We start from the raw sequence: 21636 nt of genomic DNA on the forward strand, positions 1-21636 counted from the left end.
TCCACAAATGATTGGTAAATACCAAATTCCACCTTCGAACAGTAGTTGGATTTTTTTTTCATACTCGTATTAAGTGTACTCCATAATAGCGTAAGCTTGCGACAGCATGCAGGAGTGATATTTTAGAGGTGTGCTATTCAGAGGACCTTATTCAGCTGATGAGCTGGTGTCCCTTGGGATGGGTTTAACAAAATTTAACTTTTGTTAGTGATATACGAAAAAAATCAACCAATGACACTTCATTGCCATCTGAACAGCGACTGATTGAAGCAGTGTGCGAATACATGTGAAATGATCATGTAGAATCTCCCAAGTGACGTGCAGCCAAAGTTCCCCTCACAATTTTCTTTCTCTCCATAGCAAAATAGCAAGCCCGGTAATCTATCATCCTTGCGTACATCATAGGTGTTGCGTTGGAAACATAGTGCGTCATAACTAAAGAATGCCCGAGCCGAATATTTTTTATTAATAAAAAAAAGTAAAAACGATACGTAACTTTCAGTCACATTACAATTGCTCACTAGTCACACTCGATGGAGATATTTCGAAGCAAATCTTTTCAGCAGAAAATGTGGGTTTTTAACATGATTCAATAATAAAAGGTTTGCTCAGTAAGCAGCTTTCTCATTCCCTCTTGACAAATCGGCTCCCTTAGCAAGACACTGGGTTGCTAGCTCTAGAAATTTTGACTAAAAGTGGAAGAAAAGTAAAATTTGTAGAAAAAAACATTTCTTTTTCAAAATGGACTGCTTACGAGCAACAACTCGCTCAAGAGATTTCATCGGTATATTCAAGACTATGGTAGTACGACATGGAATACATACCGCTTAACTCAGGACATGATAGAGTATATGACGCAATCCGAGATCGAGATGGAGAATTTACAAAGCTTTATTTCTTATGATGTGGTGATTTAAACGGAACTCATGTTTTGCAAAGAGCTAGCGTTTGCTAAAGAGTTACATTAGGGAGAATTATTGAATAGTCCCGACGCAATCGATTACATTACAGACCTCATTATAAAAAAGTTGGCAGAACTTGTTTTCAATGAGCCCACCTTCCTATCGATGGATGAAGTGTCCAGAGGAGGCTTAAAAAAGCACAGTACCAGTATGAAAGAGCTTCTCATAAAAAACCATCTACCGGAATCGGCTTAAAACTGTAGGGCCTTCCAATTGTGGAACGCGCGCTACAAATAGGAGGAGGATCTCGGCGAAACACCTAACAGAATTGTACGTGCCAATTATTTATTTATTTTTAACAAAATAATTTCATATTGGCGAAACGTCGCGATTGGTTTTAAATTTAAAAATTAATTCACAAAATAAAATCTTGGATTATGTGAAATAATTTCTTGTTTTAATATTAGACTTGGAAATTTCCGCTAATCACTTCTATCTTTTTTAAGCCGTTCGCAGTTTGTTTCCATTTAAGTAACAAAATACTATTTTGCTACCATTTTTACCAAAAAGGATTTAATTTTTTCCATTTTATGCACCTTCTTAAATACAACCTTTTGTAAGGGAGTGTCAAAATTCGAATGTCACTAGTGAGCAAACCTTTAATAATTGAATCATGGGTTTTTAATACATCTATTCAAAATGTTACAATTTCTTGACTTTTTTACGAAACCCAACTGAACTTTTGTAGGCGAATATGGCTGAGTGAAATGAAATATTTTCGATAAAGTTTTGATTATACATTTATTATAACTGAAAAAGCAATAATTTAAAAACTGGTTGAAGACCAACAATTTTTTCAGAGGCGGGTGTCCCGCGCTGCGAGAAAATAAGTCGATCATCTTCGTACCATAAATATATCAAAAACACTTCAATTAAGCCTTCCGTCGATCACAACTGGAGGTTAATTCGTGGTGCCAATTTTTCTGGTTGTTGGGAGAAAGATCTCTTCCTAACAAAGCCTATCGTTGAAACCGCCCAGCACACGGGCAGCATTTGTAAGGATTCTTTCGATTCGCTTGAAAACACACTCTGGAGAATTACATGAAGCTTTTAAATAAATAGAAAAAAGAACGTTCCTAAAAAATGCTAGGTGACCTGTTCACATTGTTGGCCTTTTCATCTGGCTGAAGTTGACATTAATATAAGGAAGAAGAAATTAAGATTACGATTGTAAGCCTTCAGCTGATGAATCCTTGATGTTTGATAAAGTTTTGAACTTACGGGTTTTCACTCAGTGTTTCCTACTTTTCAATGAAACGAGGTCGCATGCCACTCGAGGCCAGCATGCAAATAGGCAACAAAGTCACGGGTAAGCTAAGTAGATTAATGGCAAACATTGGTGGGACAACACAGAGTAATGGAAGGAAAGGAAAGGAAATACTCGAACGCAAGGACAGCTGGAACGCGATAAAGAAATACATCGAGATCGTACTACAAAAAAAAATAATAATAATTTCCTTAAGTATCTAGGACAAGTTTCCCAGTAAACGAAGATGCTCGCCTGTATACTCATATGATTGTAATAGGAGAAGAAGAACCGTGGGGTTAAACGGCTAGCTTTTAATTATGTTGTTCGAATTTTGACGAAAATTTGTTAAATTTACTTTTAATAATCCAATGTACTTTATAAATATCTTCCGTTAAAGCGGAAAGTGCTGCCATCTAATTTTAATCAAATTGTATATGCTTGACCTCTAATACAATGGAAACTGCCTGTATAATAGGCATAATTAAAAGATATGGAAGGGCGGACGTGCGTATAAAATAGCCAACCTCTCACTTAATATTTCGAAAAACCCAAATTTTAAATGCATGTAAGCATTAGGTAATTGTTGGCAACATAAAAACACGTGTTTAATTAAGTACTTAGTTCATTTCGACACCTAGATCATACTGATTAAAATAATGGAGCTCCAAATATGATATAGCAATCCGCTAACTGTAACATGTTTTCAAACAACTGCGGGCCGGCTGTGAAAACCCTTAATCATGTGGACATATTAGTATATAATAGTATGTGCTATATGTATAAGTACATATACAAATGAACATAATAGTATATTTTTCAATATACTTGTATACCACATTACCCGTTTAACACACACAATTTCGGTACTATTTTAATTGGAGTTTGTATATTTTTAAAATAAAGTGGATATATTTCCCATTACAAAAGCATAGGAAATTTGAACTTACATTCATAATTAAACCGCTAATCGTGAGCGAATTTCCTTTCTAATTTCAATTAAAAAAATGTGTAAGTACATACATAAAACCCCGAAGGCAGAAAATTGAACAGCAGCTATTTAACAACTTCACACATACTTCACTGATTTTTCCTTGAGAGCATTTCAAGCGAAGAAAATCCATCTATTTCCGGTTGCTTAGCTGCTGACGCTTTTGCACTTCCAACAACTTGCAGTGGGCTAATGAGCAACTACTTGTATGAGCGTCACCGAATACCTTCGAGATGCCGGTAGCGTGCCATAAACTACCGAAGGCAATGAAATGCTACATTAAATATGTAAATTACTAGGTACTCCTCTTTGCATATATATGTAAATATGTATGTATGTATGTATATAAGTATGTACACATTTTTAACAACCTCCCTGGCTCACTAAAAGACGGCAGACATCAGTCAAAAACTTAAACTCGTAAATTTTCCAACATCGCACAAAGCGACTCACCGACTCACTTTTGAGTGTTTCGTTGACAGTTGGAAGAAATTTCCAGCATGCGCTTATACCCACTTACATGCATATATACAATAGTTTGCATTTATAAAGGTGCATATAAAACTTCGGTTTCGGCTTTAATACAATCAACGCTTTAAATCCTAAAGTGAGCCTTTGAAAACACTGCGGCAAGAACGCACACGCACAAACTTGAACCACAGCGCTGATACTCATAAATGAGCAAGCGCACCCACTTGTTGCTTCGGTGCTTCGGGCACACCCTGGTGAATTATAAGTACACAACACTCGTCTGCACGTAAGTGGATATTGTGACGTTAAACCGTAGTTTAAAGACTTGGTGCGTTATGGTAAAAATGTGTTTCGAATTATAATGAGTCACATAAAAACCATAGAAAAGACAAAAGCAAACAAAGAACCGTCGTAATGCCCAACTGATGACACGTACAATGAGGAAGAAGCGGCAACAGAAAAATTGCGAAAATGTGACGCTTCGCGACCCCGTTACTTACACCAGCATTGTCCGTTTAGGGATCATTGACACAACACTGTCGCACAATATTTGTAATTTTTTATCAAAACAAATCGAATACTTTTATGGAATCAATAAATGCAAATTTTCGGTTGCTTCTTTGTTATTGAAAGGTATATTGAACGAGAAATATTGATTGAAAGCACAATTAAGCAAACTATTTTTTTTTGTTTTATTTGACCATTTGCCGAAAATTCATGCATGAACGAAATATAAAAACCTACTATAATATGCGTAGTATTTTGCATATTTAGTCATAAGAACATTTATTCGCATAAGCAATTAAACAAATGAACTAAATTATGGATCTCTCACTCATTGCTGCTTTATATTTTTCCTGTTAAGCCCTTTTCTTTCTTCAAACTTTTTAAACTGGCTAAAGCAGTAGTTCTATTAGATAGTCAAATGTGAACAAATGGTCGATTTCACGCAATTTATTACAGAGCGAAAAGAAAAAACTCACAAGAAACTTTTTGCAATTACGCCGTTTTCCCAGCAAGAATTATTTCAGAAAGTTGAAACATCATCAACACTAACTCAAAATAACAGATTTATCAAATAACAACTAAATATTTCAAAATTTTCCAAGTTTCACACCTATATTTACAGTATTCTTCTAATTCTTTTCATATTTTTCGTTATATTTTTTCTGTACTTTATATTCACATTTGATTTTCCTCATGGAAAATTTTCTATATGCAATCAAAAACCCAGCCAGCCTTGCTTTGCCTCTAAAACAAAGATATTGCGTGAATTAAACGAATAATTTTTCCCTTCCTATCCATCTGATTTAGTCTCTAGCAACCAGCATGATTTCATGCCTGCCAGGTCAACTGTTTCAAATTAAGCTGTATTCTTTGAATTCTGCCAGCATGATTTCAATGATGGTCTTCAGGTTGATGGTGACTTTTGTTGCAAAGCTTTATTGTACAAATTATCAAATCTCGACTTTCATTTAACCTTTTTGCCTGGGCAAAATCTTATCGTAATTTTCGACCATGGTCAACGTATACGTAACTGAAACTGTTAATTTCAAAATGTCATAACTTTTTTTTAAAAAATCGTACAATAATTTAAAAAAATGGATTTTAAAGCTAAAGAGTTGTACTATGCAACCTTTTCGTCGAAAATTGAAAAAAAAAATTTCTATCCCAAAAAAAATTATCAAAAATGGCTAAAATGGCCATTTTTTGGCCTTTTAGGCTTCATTTACCAAAAATCCTGACGTGATGGAGCATTTTGAAGGTCAGATTCGTTTTCAGCGCATAAAAAACTACAAGAAACAAGTACAGCCATTCTAGAAACTCACCCTCGCAGGACTGTGTTATATATACTCGTATATACATGCGAAAGGAGGGTGAGAGGCTGATCAGAAATATTTTGGTTTGAAAAAACCTCTTTTCAGTTTGGCAATTAATATAAGCGATAGCTATAGGCTTCAGGTTAAGCACATTTTCCTTTTACTACTTTCATTCCGATAATAAATTATTTTTACTATCTTGAACAAAAAAACAAAACCATTTAGATAATTGGTATACTTGCAAGGTGTGGGTGGGGTTACGGAACTAATTTCATATATTCATTTATTTATCTTCTTCTTCATCGTTTATTTATGATTTGATCCTGTTTACAATAACAGTTATGGACTATTTTATATTATTTTATATGCATGTATATCATATGCATATCTACAAACATGATTTCGATGTTGATGCACACTTAATATATAAGAGAATGTCAACCTGTATATCACCCATATAAATTTTGAGTAATTATAATATTTCTACATATAAGAATCATTCAAGAAAATTTTGATTATTTCTCTAGGAAACACTTTACCTGTATTACACAACTTTATATAATTTTATATATTATACGATTGGGAATAAATAAATGATTTTCATTTCTTTCAGCCATAAAACTACAGACATGAAAAAAGCCAGGCGATGGCTGCTAATAACGGCGTGTAAGTAATTATAAAAACACAATAGTATACAATTCAAAGTACATATACTTATACTACAGTTATTTTCTTTTTAATTTATTTCCAATATTAAAGGAATAAAACTCGTCAAATCAGATATTAAAATTTTGTGAATAGTATTTGAAAATCCACTTGAACAAAATTTTTTCACAGGGTCTAATAACGCAGCTCTATAAAATTAACTTTTTTTCCTGGTTAACTGGTTTCCGATGTATACTTATCTCCTAAAGAAATAGTATAAATATGAAATTACATTAAGCTACGCTCATAGAAATTACTTCTCGGGCGTTTTAGGGGTCGATGATTAAAAATTCGGTGACAGTTTTTCAAAGAACAAAGTACCGGATCCCGAATTCCGGACAAAAATGAAAGCTATGATTCTGCAAATCAGGTTTTTTTGTAGGTGGTTATCAATATCCTTAATATTCGAGTGTAATAAAAGAGTAAAACGCCCAAAAAACTTGTTTGGGGTGTGTTTACCACTACTTTTCTTAAAAGGCTGACGCTATTTTATTTTCAAATTTGGAACTTGCATTTGTAGTGCAAGATTTTACCACTACATACTCGTAATTGACTATAAACACGTCAAGTTTTTGAGAAAAGTAGGGGTAAAAACCCCCTAAGTGATTTTTGCTTAAAACCATGATATGAGCAGTACTGGTGGGCACCAGAATCGTGTTGAGCGGACAAAAATACATCGAAAGCTGATCACATACGTTATAAAAAAGAATTACTCAAACAATGCCAATAGCCTAGACAGACGGTGGCGTTAATTGGGATAAACTTCTTAATTCGGAATTATCGCAGGAATTAAGTGCAACTAATGCGTATTGATAATTAGTCTTAATTCTCATAATTTAAGTGAAATTTTCGATGGCAAAATTTCCGAAAAATGGCAGTTAATATCTATTGTGAATAAAAAATAATGAAACTTTTAAAGAAAGAGCAAGAAAGACTACCATTCGGAATCCAGAGAGAACGCTGATTTTCAGTTTTGTAGAAGATTGAAAATATAAAGTATATGAATATGTTGAACACGAGAACTCACAACTCTTGGTGCAGCCCAGAATAGATGCAACATTATCACGAGAAAAAAAAACTCTATAAATGTAGAGCTGCTAAGATTGGAAGCTACGCCTCAAGGACTGGACGCGTACTGTTTTTACGAAAACTAAATAGTTTTTTCATGGGATGTCTGGTTTGCTCAAAAATGTAAAACACAAAGCTTACGAAGTATTCACAAATTGCCTGGGAGTTGGAAGAAATGTACATATACATAGCAATGAGAACCGTACTGAATAAAATATTTTCGATGAATTTTATAGTGTTCGATGAATAAATTGAACGAATATATTTGTATATGTACTTTATATAAATCTGATTTAAATAAGCCTATTATTTTCATTAATCTTTTAATACCATTCTCATGAAGGCTTTTGGATATAATTATATTTGCAGCTCTGTTAATGCTGGTGACAAACACAGCAGCAGTGGTGCCGTTCAAAAAAGTTTCAATTGCTACAACATCTGCGACTACAACAACTAGCACAACAACGGAAGCGCCGAGCAGTGAAGCGCCTGTACGTACATAAATTTGTTAAAAGTTCAATATACATACATTATGACATAGTAATACAATACATGGCATATATAATAGTATAAACACGTAAATGCATAACATTTATATTCTTACCCTTAAAATTGAATGCGCTATTAAATAAGGGCTACTGATTTTTAATTAGTAATACTATCAACCACTTTCTTACTTTTCCGCATGCATTAAAATAATTATACGAGGATAGGTCTATAATTACCTGAAATTAAAACATCATCTCAAAAAAAAAAAAACGTGACCCTAATTTCTGATTGAACGTTTGGCAGTTTTTTTGTGGCAACCATTTGAAACATGAAACATTGTGAAAATAGTGAATAGTAAATTTCGTACGACCCATTGAATGATCGCACTAGCCAAATAAAAGCTTGAAAATTATTATTTTCATTACGGACCGGCCACTGGTTTACTTAACTTCTATTCGGTTGTACTAGCACAAGTGAAACCGAATGTTCCGATCCCCCAATTGAAGGCAATGCCTCAGAAACGGTCTATAGAATCCAAGATATAGGTATTGGACGATCGACCGGAGAAGATGTGCAAAGTTGAAGCTATAGGTTAATCACGTGGATAAGTGACTTTAGTTTCGCTGATAAGTTTGGACATGAAAAAGTTAACCCTTTGTTCAATTGTTTAACGGCTTCAAAACAGCATATGACGATATTGAATCCCAACTCGACTTAGTTTTTGCGATGCTTTGTAACGTATCGAACAGTGTTTCAATTCAACTCACTCACGAAGAACCGAGGCAGTGAACTCGTGATGCGTCGGAGTCGAAGAAAGTCCAGGTGGGTCTGCCAGCCAACAAGGTCAAGTCAACAGTTATTTTGGATACGCGTTGTTTTGCATCTGAATAATACAGACCGATTACCCTGAAAAATGTGAAGCAAAAATTTCCATACCTTCTATAATCTATTTCCAATTAGAAAGAAATGGCTCAGCGTTAAATATTTAGACGTATGAATCGTGTGCATTGATGTGAAAGAGAACAATGTTTGACAATAAAACTATTCCTTACTTCAATGTTTAGAAGCTTATTGGCTCATTTTCATAGATATGCAGTTTTCTTAAATTTTCTGCCGCCTAAGCAGAAGTTCGCACACACATACATATGTACATATATTTTAACATAGCTTGACATTTCTACAGTTTGGCTTCCTTATTTCTACTTGCCTTTCTCTAAGTTTTCGTATCATGTTCCAATTTCTTCACTTGCCATTTAAGTACGCCCTCAAAAATGGGCTTCGTCGCGCCCTTCTTGGCACAAGCGGCGAAAGTTTTTATTTATTTCACTTTTAAATTCATTCTTCTGAATATGGCGTAAGTTGTTTGTAATTGAGAATAATTATTTGCGAGAGATATTAAATACAATAAGTCTCACAACTTTTACATATTTTACCGGATACTCAACCGAAAATCTTTGACATACTGAATTTCGTGTACCTAGCACAAGGCATCAGTATATCTAGATCTAGATATATAGTATCTAGTATTGCCGTGGGCATTGCCTATGTTTTAATGCTAGGAGACGAAAGTTGTTCAATAATATAAAATGATTTAAGTGCCCTCTGCCCTATAGTTATTTAAAAACTCTACGGCGGAATAATCAAACCTAATATTTTGTCACTGTTTAATTGTGAGGGTACAGTATTGTTAAAACATGTTAAAGGTTCACTAAAAACTTACTACTTAAACTTAAACTATTCGAATTCAGTACCTAATGATAGAGCGGCAAATATTCTAACTTCATCCTCATCAAGACGCATAAATACTCGTACGTACTTTTAATGACTCCCATTAATTAAATATTTCATACCTTTATAAACTTGCAACCAGAGAGTGGTAGTTTACTTCTTAATGGTATTTAATTCCAAATGAGGGTTTTAGTCTGAATTTCCGATCATCTCCTAATACACTTTTGAGAATCTGCTTGAAGACTGGTGTGCTTTGATTAACATCTTCTCATTAGCTATAAGGATTTTGGTAGACTGATATAGAAATAAGACGATACAGACTTTAATTTGTTTTTGTCAGAGGAGATTGCGGAAACACTGTGATTTAAAATAATTCCTTTACCAGTTATATAGCGGTTACCGTTTTCTTGCTCTTGCTATTTGAATGGGTCTACTAATCGAGGAGAGTGGGGCTTTTTTGTTATGGAAATTGACTTTGATGAAATACATATTAGATTACTATATGAAAAAAAGGTATGTTTCTATTGAGATCCTGGGATGCTTACAAATTTTGTATTCAATTTAATTTAAAAAGTTAATTATGACTGTTGAAAAAGTAGGCGGATAGTAAAGTAAATAGTGATCGAATTTGATATATTAACAGAGAGAGGGCGAATAGAAGTTTTCGGAAAGCATTAAACCTCCTAATCGGACTTTTTATTTAAATTTCAGTCAAATTTGAACCCACATTTTTTTCAAAGCACACCGCTTAAATCATTGTGCTCCTTACTATCTGTCTCTGTATCTAGTTTTCCATTATTCCTCTTCAAGCCTCTTTCGTTTGGTTCCTATTCATAATAAAGCTTCGAAAAATTAAGATAAAAGCTGCATAAAACTTTTATACTTTACAAAATTGCATTTCCTTACAAATTTGAATTTTTAAAGCGCATTTAATATTAATGAATTGGGCGTTTAAACTTTATTGTAAAACAAAAGTTTAAAGATTCTGATTAAACGTTTGAAAATTTTGGTGAACACTCTCTGAAATGTGCAAAATTTCAGTAAATTTAGCACAAAAAAAATTTATCATGAAAAGTGTTGCAAATATTGAGAAACGACAGCGACTTAATTATGTGAGCACAAGTGTATGTTTGCGTATTTGTGTTGACGAAGCTTAAATGAAATTAGAAATAGAAAAAATAGAAAAACTATTGAACGGTTTTTAGAGCTTGAGAACTTAAAATGATAATATGTACACACAGAAATATTGTTGGAATGAATTTTTTTATTATTATCTGGTAGATAATTTTCTGATATGGTTTTATTATGATATCCCGCTATCCGGCATATATCCGCCGCGGCTGCGAGTTCCAATAAATCTGGCCTTATGGCGCCAATGGTAGTTTGAATATTGCAATAAATCGATTGTTAAGCGCTTTGTATGGCAAGTTCCGCCGTCTTGTTGTAACCAAATGTAGCCGATGTTTAGCTGATTAAGTTTTGGAAACAAAAATTCAGTCAGCATGGCTCGATAGCGCTCGCCATTCGCCGCAACGGCAGCTCTTCCCTCATTTCGAAAGAAGAAGGGATTTATTTTTTTTTAAGTAAATTTCTACCATTTGGAACCGTTGTTCTGACGTTAAACAATTCATGATGACATACCAAACCTTACTTATTAGAAATGACAATACAGTGTGCTATTTCCAGCTGTCAAACTTTAGTTATGGATATCGATAGTACTCATGCAGCTAAAAAACACCCCACTATGAATATAAATATTGGAGTTTTTATTTGTCAACTTAATGCTTAAAATGAAAGCAGGTATTGGTATAATTGCAAAATCACTTTCAATATCGGAAATTCAAATCAGTGTATGTTGGGAAGCGCATTTTCAACTATGTGTGAAACCTATTATCTTGCTTGATTCGCTTTTACAAGGCATTTTTTTACATACATACATACTACCCTTGGGAGATTCGCAGGTTCGAAACCCCGACATTACATTACATCTAGTAAAACATAACGAAATTTTGTAGATGTAAATTTAAATGAAATTGATAATAGTAACATATTTTTAATGAAAAGAAATTTGGCATTGAAACATTATTGAACAATTTGCTCACCTTCTATTGTACAAAAATCTAGATTTTACGTGTATTATTTATTTATTTATTTATTTAGAAATCAATAAACAATTGTTCTTACTGACTACTTACTACAAAAGTAAATTTAAGAAAAAAAATTACGTTAAATTACAATTCTTCTTACTCACTAAATACTATTATACAAAAATATCGTTATTAAAAAAATTGAATTACAATAGATAGTTTAATTTAGCAGAAAAATATAGCTTAGATAAAGTAAAATCAAATTCAATAGAATTCGTGATCTCATTGAGTTCATGAAGAGAGCGAGCAGTAGGAGCATTGCAGGCATAATTTGTTTTGCACTTATATAAATGGAATGGATATTTATTACTTAAGGACCTGGTAGGTATCGAAAAGTTAATAATTTCTAGAAGAGAGGAACTGTCAATTTCCCCCTAGCAGTGAACTGATTTTAGCGTTTTCATTTTGATAATTTTATTCACTAAAGAAGTCAATGATTTTTGGAATTTAATTAATTACTCGTAAACAGATACTGAAAAAGCTTGTCTGGAAAATTTTACAGCTAACATAGAGTGCAGTCCTTGCACTCTCAGAGTATCATTTCTTTTGGTCTATGCACAACTCTCTTAGTGGACTAAAGTCGAATTCAGTAGCGACCTGCCAAATACGCATGAACCAGTTCTACCACACAGTTGGCACAATTAACTTTGATATCAAACTTTCCAGATATACAATTGGCGGACATATTCTTTGTTGGGTGCTTGGCCAAGTTCTGCCAATTTGCGGAATGCATCTTGATGTTCTCCACAGATTACTGAATATAGGATATTAGTTACGATAAATATTTTTGGGTTTTCACCAAAACGGATTGTCTCAATTTACCACTCTCTACTTTAAATGCTGATTTATAATATTGCATAATATTGCACATGCTGTAGTAAGATTCATCGCAATAAAAGTTGAGTTATATATTTTGATTCAATTTTTCTATGTAAGATCAGAATTTATTGATCTACACACAAATCCTGTTAAAGTCAAATAGATGATTTTATTAAGAGTCGATCAATAGATATGAAACTTATACAAGTACGAGTATATATGTAGGTATTCAAGCAAGTGCGGTTTTGAGTAAGGCTCACCTGTTTGTATGCTATAATATTGTATTTTATTTAAAGTTGCCGAACATCACAATCCTCTAGTAGTAGCCTTCTAGCAGGCACTCACAGCCACCAGGTTGCAAAGAAAAAACAGAACGAGCCTATAAACTAATAGGCATAATATAAATAAATTACTTTATTAAAAACTAGTATATACCTATGTTATTTTAACATACAGTAGAATTATGTAAATATTTATGTACTTGGAATTTTATTTACACTTTAACTATCCTGTCTATAAATGCAGTGTCACTTTGCGGAGTAACACGCATTTCTTGTACCTTAACATCTCATTTACTTACTGAATTAAATTATTGTACATAAATTTAATTTGAATAAAAAAAACACAATCAAAAAATCCAAACGCTGAAGACATGAAATGCATTATTTTATCTTTATATTGCGTGCATTTAATCATATAGAAACCACTTGTTTGCATAGATATTATCAATTCGAGTTTGTGTCTTAAGTCTTTTGTTGAGAACAAGTTTCAATTGGTTGCTATATCTTTAAAATACTCGGTGTTTGCTTGTATTTTGTCTACTACAATACACAATTTTTACTACATACTAACCCAAAATTGTATACACATTTTTGATACTTACATATGTCTAATTACAGTCTGAAAATTCATCGGGCACTACCAAAAATTCAAAATTAACTGGCATCCCACAAATCGACTATATCTGGGATCCAAATCTACCACGAGAGCTACGAGGGTAAGTTCCATACAAATATGCTACTTGAAAAATATATATACTCACAACTACATTTATGTATATATCCTTTAAATCGACAGCTACAACCTCTCGAGCTACCCATTCTTCTCGACCGTACCACCTGAGGATGACATTCACTTCAAATGTGATGGTCTGCACGATGGTTTCTACGCTTCCATTGAGCACAAATGTCAGGTAAATAATGTTTTTCACAACATAAACTAAAGTTTCATCATACGAGTCTGAGTAGTGTAAGTAATTATATAACTTTAAATGACCTTGACCCATTAATATGACGGATAGATTTATATTTACACAAATATGTATGCTAATTGTTCAAAAACAATTAAACAACCTATTCTGAACTCTCGAGAAATCATAATGTTAGTAATACCTCCCCATATGGAAATATGGTGTGAAGTGATAGCAATTTTACTTGTTACCAAATTATCTAGTAAATTCGAAGCCCAACGCTTTTGCTATCTCAGCTGGTATACATTCGTGCATGCTTATTCACTACGCGCATACTTTCGAAATTATTTCATACTGGCAATCAGCAAGCTATGCGATTTAACAAAAAGCAAATACATATCACATATAAAAGTACGCATTAGTCTGGTAGTTGCCAACCGACTATTGACTATGTCAAAAAAATGCTACCAAGTTGATCATGACCTCAATACTTGTGTACCTGCTCACACTAGCGTTTTTCGCTATCATTCGTGTGTCAATGTTGTTTTCAACTATATAAATATTTTGCTAACTTCGTCAACAATTTTTGATAATGAGGAAAACAGGTTTTCAAAGATAAAAAAGACTGACAGTTTGCAAATTTGTTGGTCTAAATTGGATAATAAGGATAATGCATGTTCTCAGCATGTGTAGGTGTAAATACGAATGAATTTTCATGTTCCTATATGAATATTTACATACTTGTACACACAAAATTTCCATGCAAAAATAGATACACTATTGGCACCCGAATATTGTATGTATGCATGTTGTATTCAATTCAAAGTAAAAAATGTGTGAACATAATACAAAATTAATAATCAATTTAATAATTTTGCTCGATATGACCACTTGCAGATATTTTAGCCCACTCGCGGACAATGGCTTTTTTCAGCGCCTCGAGACTGGCGCCTCGGACCTTGCTCTCCCAAATGGCCCAAAGAAAATAATCCATCGGATTCGCATCTGATGAATTTGAGAGCCATTGTGTGGACTTTATGAAGTTCAGAACGTTGTTTTTTCGCCTTTATTGGTTCACTCGAGATTTGTGAGGCGGTGCTGAGTCCTGTTGAAACGTCCATAGTCTGTCACCGAAATGTTTGTCTGCCCACAGCTTCAAAGCATCCTCCAGAATACTTTACCGATAATATTTCGCATTTACCTTGACGCCAGGCTCGATAAAAACGATTGGAGAGCGCCCATCTACGGTTACAGCGGACCAAACCATTACCTGTGGCGGGTGCTGCTTCCCGATGGCCAATCGATGACGCAAATTATCATATGAACAGTCGGTCAAATAAACCTTATCGTTTTGGGATTTACGAATTGCTCAATTTGAAAAATTTTCTCTTCAGAAAACCCAATGTTTGGAAATTGACCGCTTTCGGCCAAGCGAAGCAACTCCTTCGCTCTCTCAAGGCTGACTTGTTGCTGTTCTGGTGTGAGATCATGCGCCTTTGGGATCTTGTAAGGCTTGAATTTGAGATCATTTTTCATAATGCGGCGGATGCTATGGTCAGATATTTTCAGTTTTTTCGCCATTTGATTGACAGTTCGTCGGGAATTTCGCTCAAGTCGCTTCTTCACTTTTTGAACCATTTCACGTGACGCTTCAGTCTTTTGATGACCACCTCCATGACGTTTCGCGATGCTACCACTGTCTTTGTAAATATGGTGCTCGAGCTCACGAACAATCGCTAGTTATGATTTTCCAGCCAAATATAATGCAATCACACTACGACGTTAGAAATCTATTACTGATTTTCTTTTTTCGCGTTTACTTTCGGCAAAATACTTTCGCGCGCCTGTAAACGATATTCTGGGCTGTCATTTAGCCAACTAACAGATAGCTGGTATCCGTACATCAGATGCGCGAGCGATCTGGAGTTGGTTACAGTTCGAGTGCAGGACCTTGTAATATGGGACGCCTGTCTGCTGAGACTAAAGATCGTCAAAGATCATGCCTTAAATTTCGGTCCACTTCTAAAAGCGCACCAAGCCTTCCTTACCTATTGTTGAGATATTTCTACTAAGCCAAAGTAGCCACACTCTCAACGTAAAGTGTGCCGTGAGTTTTGAGTGGACCAAATTGTACACGAGGTTTGTTCAAGAAATAAGGTGAATTTTCAAATTTCGGGGGCTACTTACATTCGACTTTCGATTACCATTTGGTAATATATTATATTGGTACACTCGTCTCGAGTTTAAGCAATATAGCATGTTTAGTTTGTTTGTGAGAGGCATAACTTGACGTAATTCAACAATTCCTGAGCGATGCTCATGCGATGCTATTTTTGATTAGATTACACGGCATGCCACTCTCAACATTTCAAGTGTTTTTGAGCACTTAATTCCAATTTTTTACACAAAATTTGATGCAATTCTTTGATCCATTTTTTTCGATAGCGGAAAAGGGTCGAACACGCAAAACACTTGTCTTATTTATGCCTCTCACAAGCAAACTAAACATGCTATATTGCATAAAAAAATATTAATCGAAAGTCGAATGTACGTAGCCCGCGAAATTTGAAGCCTTCACCTTATTTTTTACACACACCTCGTAAATGTAATGGAAGAATTTTTTCATTTCTATCTTAAATCTTTTCTGTATATTTTAGGTTTAAGAAGTTACTAAAAAATATATTTTAATTGTTTTAACTACAAATGAAAACTTTCGCATTTTTGCACAAAAAATCAATTTTTTTTGTAAATAACAGAGGAAAAAAAATTACAAAAAATTCGTTGTTTTTAATTTTTTCAAAAAGTGATGTGCTAGGACACTGCTTATGGGAAGTTTTATTATCTTTAATTTGCCTTAATCTTATGAAGATTATTCAACTGGTTCGTAAGCCATGTGTAACTAAATGGAACCATTTTAGGTTTTTGGCTGAATAACAGCAAATTTCAAATATCTTGACAGCTGATATGTAAATCAAAATTAACTCGATTATAGGGGCTTCGAATCACTCGAATAACTTCAATCAGCGGGCGATTCCATATAGAAATTGGATGGTGGCATACGGTGCCCAAAAATAAAATAAAATTTGTGAACCACTTTATTTGCAAGTTTGTCTTATTTTAAAACTGTCTGAAGGGTTTTTATGCCGTGATTGTGAATTACTTGTGTATGAGAAGGAGTTGATTCCCACGACAAAAGTAGGTTTTTTTCTATGTATTAGATGTCTTTTTCTTATTATTTACCTTTACACGAAGGTCATTTATATAGACCCGAAAATTCTCCTACAAATTTCACCAAGAGTGAATACGATTAAGGTTAGCGATTCTTAACCAAGGGAGGTCTTGTAAAAAAATTATTGTAAATAGTGAAAAAAACAAGAAATAAGAAAATATAGTAATGCAATGACCAATAACGCTTAGGATGTAGCCACTTACCTTGAATTGAGCACTCTATTCGGAGGTAGAAATACTCTCTTTTAATACTTGCTGACATCTTCCGGAAACTTTATTGTATGAGTAAAGACCCAGATACACTCCACATCGGTAACTTTTTTATATAGGCATTTTGCTGCGCTATAGTCGAATGGGATGGAGCGTGACTACCTTTCGGCGCGATCTGGGTTCGATATTCGGGGCATGAAACATCAAATGATGCAAAAGATTTTGAAAAATAAAATGTCAAAGACTTCAAACCGCACTCCACAATTGGAGGAGAGCTTGGCTAAGCACATAACAGATGTCTACGCGCTAATTATATATCATACACATGTTTTGCTGCGTCATCTTTTTAAAATTTTGAATACCTGAGCGTAATATTTAGTATTATTTGTAATATCTTTGAACTATTTCAAGTTTATTAAACCTGCCTTACATATTCATTCTCTTATATTTCAGGTGTATCACCACTGTGTTTATGGTATCAGACACGATTTTCTCTGCGCCAATTTCACTGCGTTCGATCAACGAACTTTTATTTGTCACTTTGTTTCCGATGTTGACTGCGAGGGTTCGAAGAATTACTGGAACAGGTACTGGCCCAACTGATATCAATATATAATAAAGATTAATTCATCCAAGTGTTTCAGAAATGATGATCTCTATATGGCCACGACAACCACAACGACGACAACAACTACTACAGAACCTCCTCCAACGCCACGCAGGCGGATAGTACGACCGTTACGGCCATTGCGGCGTCCAATGAATCGTCGCCCTATAGATGATTATTACTACGAAGATGATGAGGAACCGTTGGCAGTATATGAAGATGATTATTATGAAGAACGTTTGAATCGCCGACGAAAACCTAGACCTCGACAACGTAAACCAGTAGTTGAGTATGAGGAAGACTACAGCGAAGATAAGCCGAGGTAAATGGAGTCATAATAAAGTAATCTAAAACTACTGAAGAGACCCATTTGGTAATATACATTTACAATTCTATTTCTATTATAGGCGTCAAAACTCACGAGACCGTTTCCGTGATGAAGAAGACTTAGAAGATGATGACGACTCTGACCGGCGTAAACACGATCGGCATAATGCGCGAAACAAACCAGCGGACAGACGAAAAAGCGGAGGTCGTAAAACGAGTGCAGGTCGCTTAGGTGGCGATGAGCGCCGCAGTTTCAATGATGATCGCATGCTGCCGAATCGAAAGGACAAGGCACGCATTTCCCCGTCAACCGATTCAGTTGATCCTGTAGATCCCCCTCCCCGCCGTCTTACTGGAAGACGTCGAATCAATGAAAAGCGTATACCCTCTTCAGGTATCGATGACTTAGATGATTACGAAAAACCACAAGGGCATGCACCGGACCAGGAGGAGGCTGCTGAGGAGGAAGCGCCACCCAAAGTAAAAACCACACCTAAGCCATTAGAAGAATTTATCACGCCCAAAGCAGGTAGTGGCTCCGTGTATGCACGTCCACGTGCACCACCAAGAATTGCACGCCCGGTTCCTCTTAACGAAAAGAAGAAGTTCCAGTACCCAGTACAGAAAACAGGAACCACTCCCAGCCCTGAAGCTACACACGTAACTGAAGAGGATTATTATGAAGATGAATCGTATGATGATGTGCGGGCACAGCGTGTCCACCCACGTAGACGTGTCGCAGAAAGTAAGTTTGATGAAGATGATGTACCTAGTTCGAGGAGGCGTAATCAAAATGACACACCTTTAATCAAGAAAAATATTTCACGAACAACCATTCGTCGTCCAACTACTGAAAAGAAGCATTTAACCATCGCCGAAGAAGATGATTACGATAGCATTGGTGGGGCATCTAACGAACCTGTCGACAGTCATACCAGTAGCCGTCGACGACCTTTCACCACTCGCCATCGCAGCTCTTTTGGCCCGCCCGTAGGTCGCGGCGCTGATGATGTAGACTTTGTTGATGATGACTATGAGGAGCGACCCCTTCGGCCAGTTCACCGACTAAGGCCGAAATCAGCAGCACGTAAAGGCTCAAAGAAACCGCGTCGTCCAATAGAAGAAGAAGACTTTTACGAGCAAGAACCTGAGCGCCACACTCGGAATCGTGCAAACTCAAATCGATCTAAAACAGGAGGCAGTGCCCGTTTGCGGCAATCTTCAACTACAACGACATCAACAACTCTAGCACCAATCGAAGACGCAGCACCTGAATCAGAGCTAGAGGAGGAGGACGAGCCACCGGTGCCTGCATCGTTGAGCAGAGGTTCTGCCAACTCGCCTTCAGGACGCACAGCAACGGTACGTGTTGTTAAACGACCATTCTTGCCTTCACGCGGTGGCAGTCCATACTTGCCACGTGGCTTACAACCGGTTGGTGTGGCTCTTAAGCCACTTAGCACGCATACGACTGACAGCACTCCAATTGACATGGGATCGACAATATCGGGGGTGCGCCTGCTCGAACATGGTGCACCAATATTGCGAGATTCTGGCAGCGGTTCAGCGATTGCGTCGGTTCATTCACATCTACGTGACTCAAACGGCGACGAGCGCGAAAGTAAAAGTGAAGTAAAATTGGCACAGATTCATCGTACAACATTGCCGCCACGTAGCGCACTGCCAGAATCTCAGCCGCGACCAGAGCCGCAACCCAAAATCACATTAGACGAGCTCTATGAAAACGACTATGACGTCACTTTAAACGACGCACTCAATCCAACGCTTAAACCGCTTGCGCCGCATTACAACAATCATCCAAATCACAATAGCGCTTTCCAGAATGCGTATGCTTCCGAGCCGGGCGTCAGTACATTTGTCAATAACAATAAGTCACCAACACTTTATCACAATAACAATAATCAATATCAACAACAACAACATCAACATAATCATCAACAAAATTCCTATCAAACTAAACCTCAAGCCTCGCTTAGTCAATCACAAACTCATTTAGAACCGCATCAAGCTTCAATATCATTGCAATCTCAAATTCATCAGCAACCCGAACATTCGCATTCACAACAACAAACAAGACAACAACAACAACAACAGCAACAACAAAGTGTTTATAATGACTACAATAGTGATGATTCGTATTTCTCACCAACAGATATCCGAAGGCGCGCGGTTGTCGCAGCGCCACAACCGTATTCCAGTCGAACGGACTACAGGGGAGTCAGCATGAGAATAGCCCAGCATTTCTATGATGATTTGGAATACTAAAGGTTAGAATCACGAGCAATAATTTAGCAACAAAGGCAAATGGATTCGTACGTTCATTCTTTCTATGTCCCTATCTCTATACATACATACTTATCTACATTGTTATGTATGTATTCTCAGCTTCTCAGCATTCAAAGGGATTCCAAACTCCCTTTCATACTTTCATAAATTATATATTCGGTACTAATTTGGTGTTGCATTATTTCGCATTTCACTTATACTTAAGTAATAATGAGGTAATATCATCAATCAATTAAAGGAATGATAAATTGGCAATTGTAATTCCTAAAACTTTAATAAGCCCACGAAAATATTATTTATTATTGCCATTTTATAGATTTTTCAATGCGACACATTACCTTGCCTCTCCAGTACGAAAAAACTCAATAAAAATGCATAGTTCTGACTTTATTCAAAAGTTGCTCATTCATTATCGTTTTCTTATTTCGCATGTTCCAGTTCTGCTCTAAAGCTTTACATTGTCTCTAAAATCTCGAATAACCTTTTCCTTCATTACTTTTTTCGTTCAGTTGCAAATCAATGCAATCTCCAACCTTTAGAAGTAAGAATGTTTAATAAAAATATGCTGTAATATGAAATTTGCTATTCATTCCTCTTTAAGGTAACTCTAAAAATGTAAATAAGTGTATTTGAAAACAGCCACACTTCCTATCAACACGCACACAAACACACAGCACACGCAGCGGCATGCTAATTAAGGTCATGAATGTATGCCGTACATATGAATACCGGTAGCTGCTTCCAAAGAACACATTCTACGAAATTTGATATTCATTTCAGCCCTAAATTACAAGAGATTGAAAAAATAGCTGAAGTTATGCACCAAGGCATCAGGAAAATGGGAAATCAGAAGAAAGCGAGGGAAGCAATGGTGAAGTACATGTATGTGTGCAATGTTAAGTTTTAGTTAAAAGTAACAGCAAGTGAAACTAAAACTTTAAAATTATTAAATACTCAAATTTCGTGATAGCAAAAGGCAGAATTCTATAAATTTTGTCATATAATTAAAATGAGTTTTTTGTTTATATCTTTTCTTTATTTTTTATTTTAATTATTGCGTTTTTGTATACAGGAATTCGTAATGCAACTTGTATGTTTTCTTTTAATTGGTTGTTTTAGAGATTTTGGCTAGTTTTGTCGAATTCGTTAAATACTTAGTACATACTTTGTAAATGGTATTGCATCGAGTTTAACTATAATTATAATAAATTGGAAAAAACCTTATTTTATATGTGTATTGCCAAACAGTGGAAATTAATTAATTTAAAATTACAATTTATTTCTTAATCCATATTCTTGTGTTGAAAAATGTTCAAACTATG

General features: G+C 35.4%; 1 protein-coding gene across 7 annotated transcripts in view; it reads left to right on the forward strand.

The window, feature by feature from the left end:
• LOC128859703 (uncharacterized) overlaps window positions 1-21312 on the forward strand; it is a 41592-nt gene extending 20280 nt beyond the window's left edge. For 2 of the 7 annotated variants that reach the window (XM_054096721.1, XM_054096722.1), the window contains 7 exons: window positions 6104-6156; window positions 7633-7754; window positions 13346-13443; window positions 13524-13638; window positions 17527-17660; window positions 17718-18002; window positions 18088-21312. In XM_054096721.1, coding sequence (XP_053952696.1) covers window positions 6120-6156; window positions 7633-7754; window positions 13346-13443; window positions 13524-13638; window positions 17527-17660; window positions 17718-18002; window positions 18088-20293 — 2997 coding nt within the window. In that variant the 5' untranslated portion in view covers window positions 6104-6119 and the 3' untranslated portion in view covers window positions 20294-21312. The remainder of the gene's footprint in view (window positions 1-6103; window positions 6157-7632; window positions 7755-13345; window positions 13444-13523; window positions 13639-17526; window positions 17661-17717; window positions 18003-18087) is intronic. The other 5 variants (XM_054096727.1, XM_054096728.1, XM_054096723.1 and 2 more) reach the window with 5 other exon arrangements.
• The last annotated feature ends 324 nt before the right edge of the window (window positions 21313-21636 follow it).

Source organism: Anastrepha ludens, chromosome 4 (assembly GCF_028408465.1).
Source record: "Anastrepha ludens isolate Willacy chromosome 4, idAnaLude1.1, whole genome shotgun sequence".
Taxonomy (NCBI): domain Eukaryota; kingdom Metazoa; phylum Arthropoda; class Insecta; order Diptera; family Tephritidae; genus Anastrepha; species Anastrepha ludens.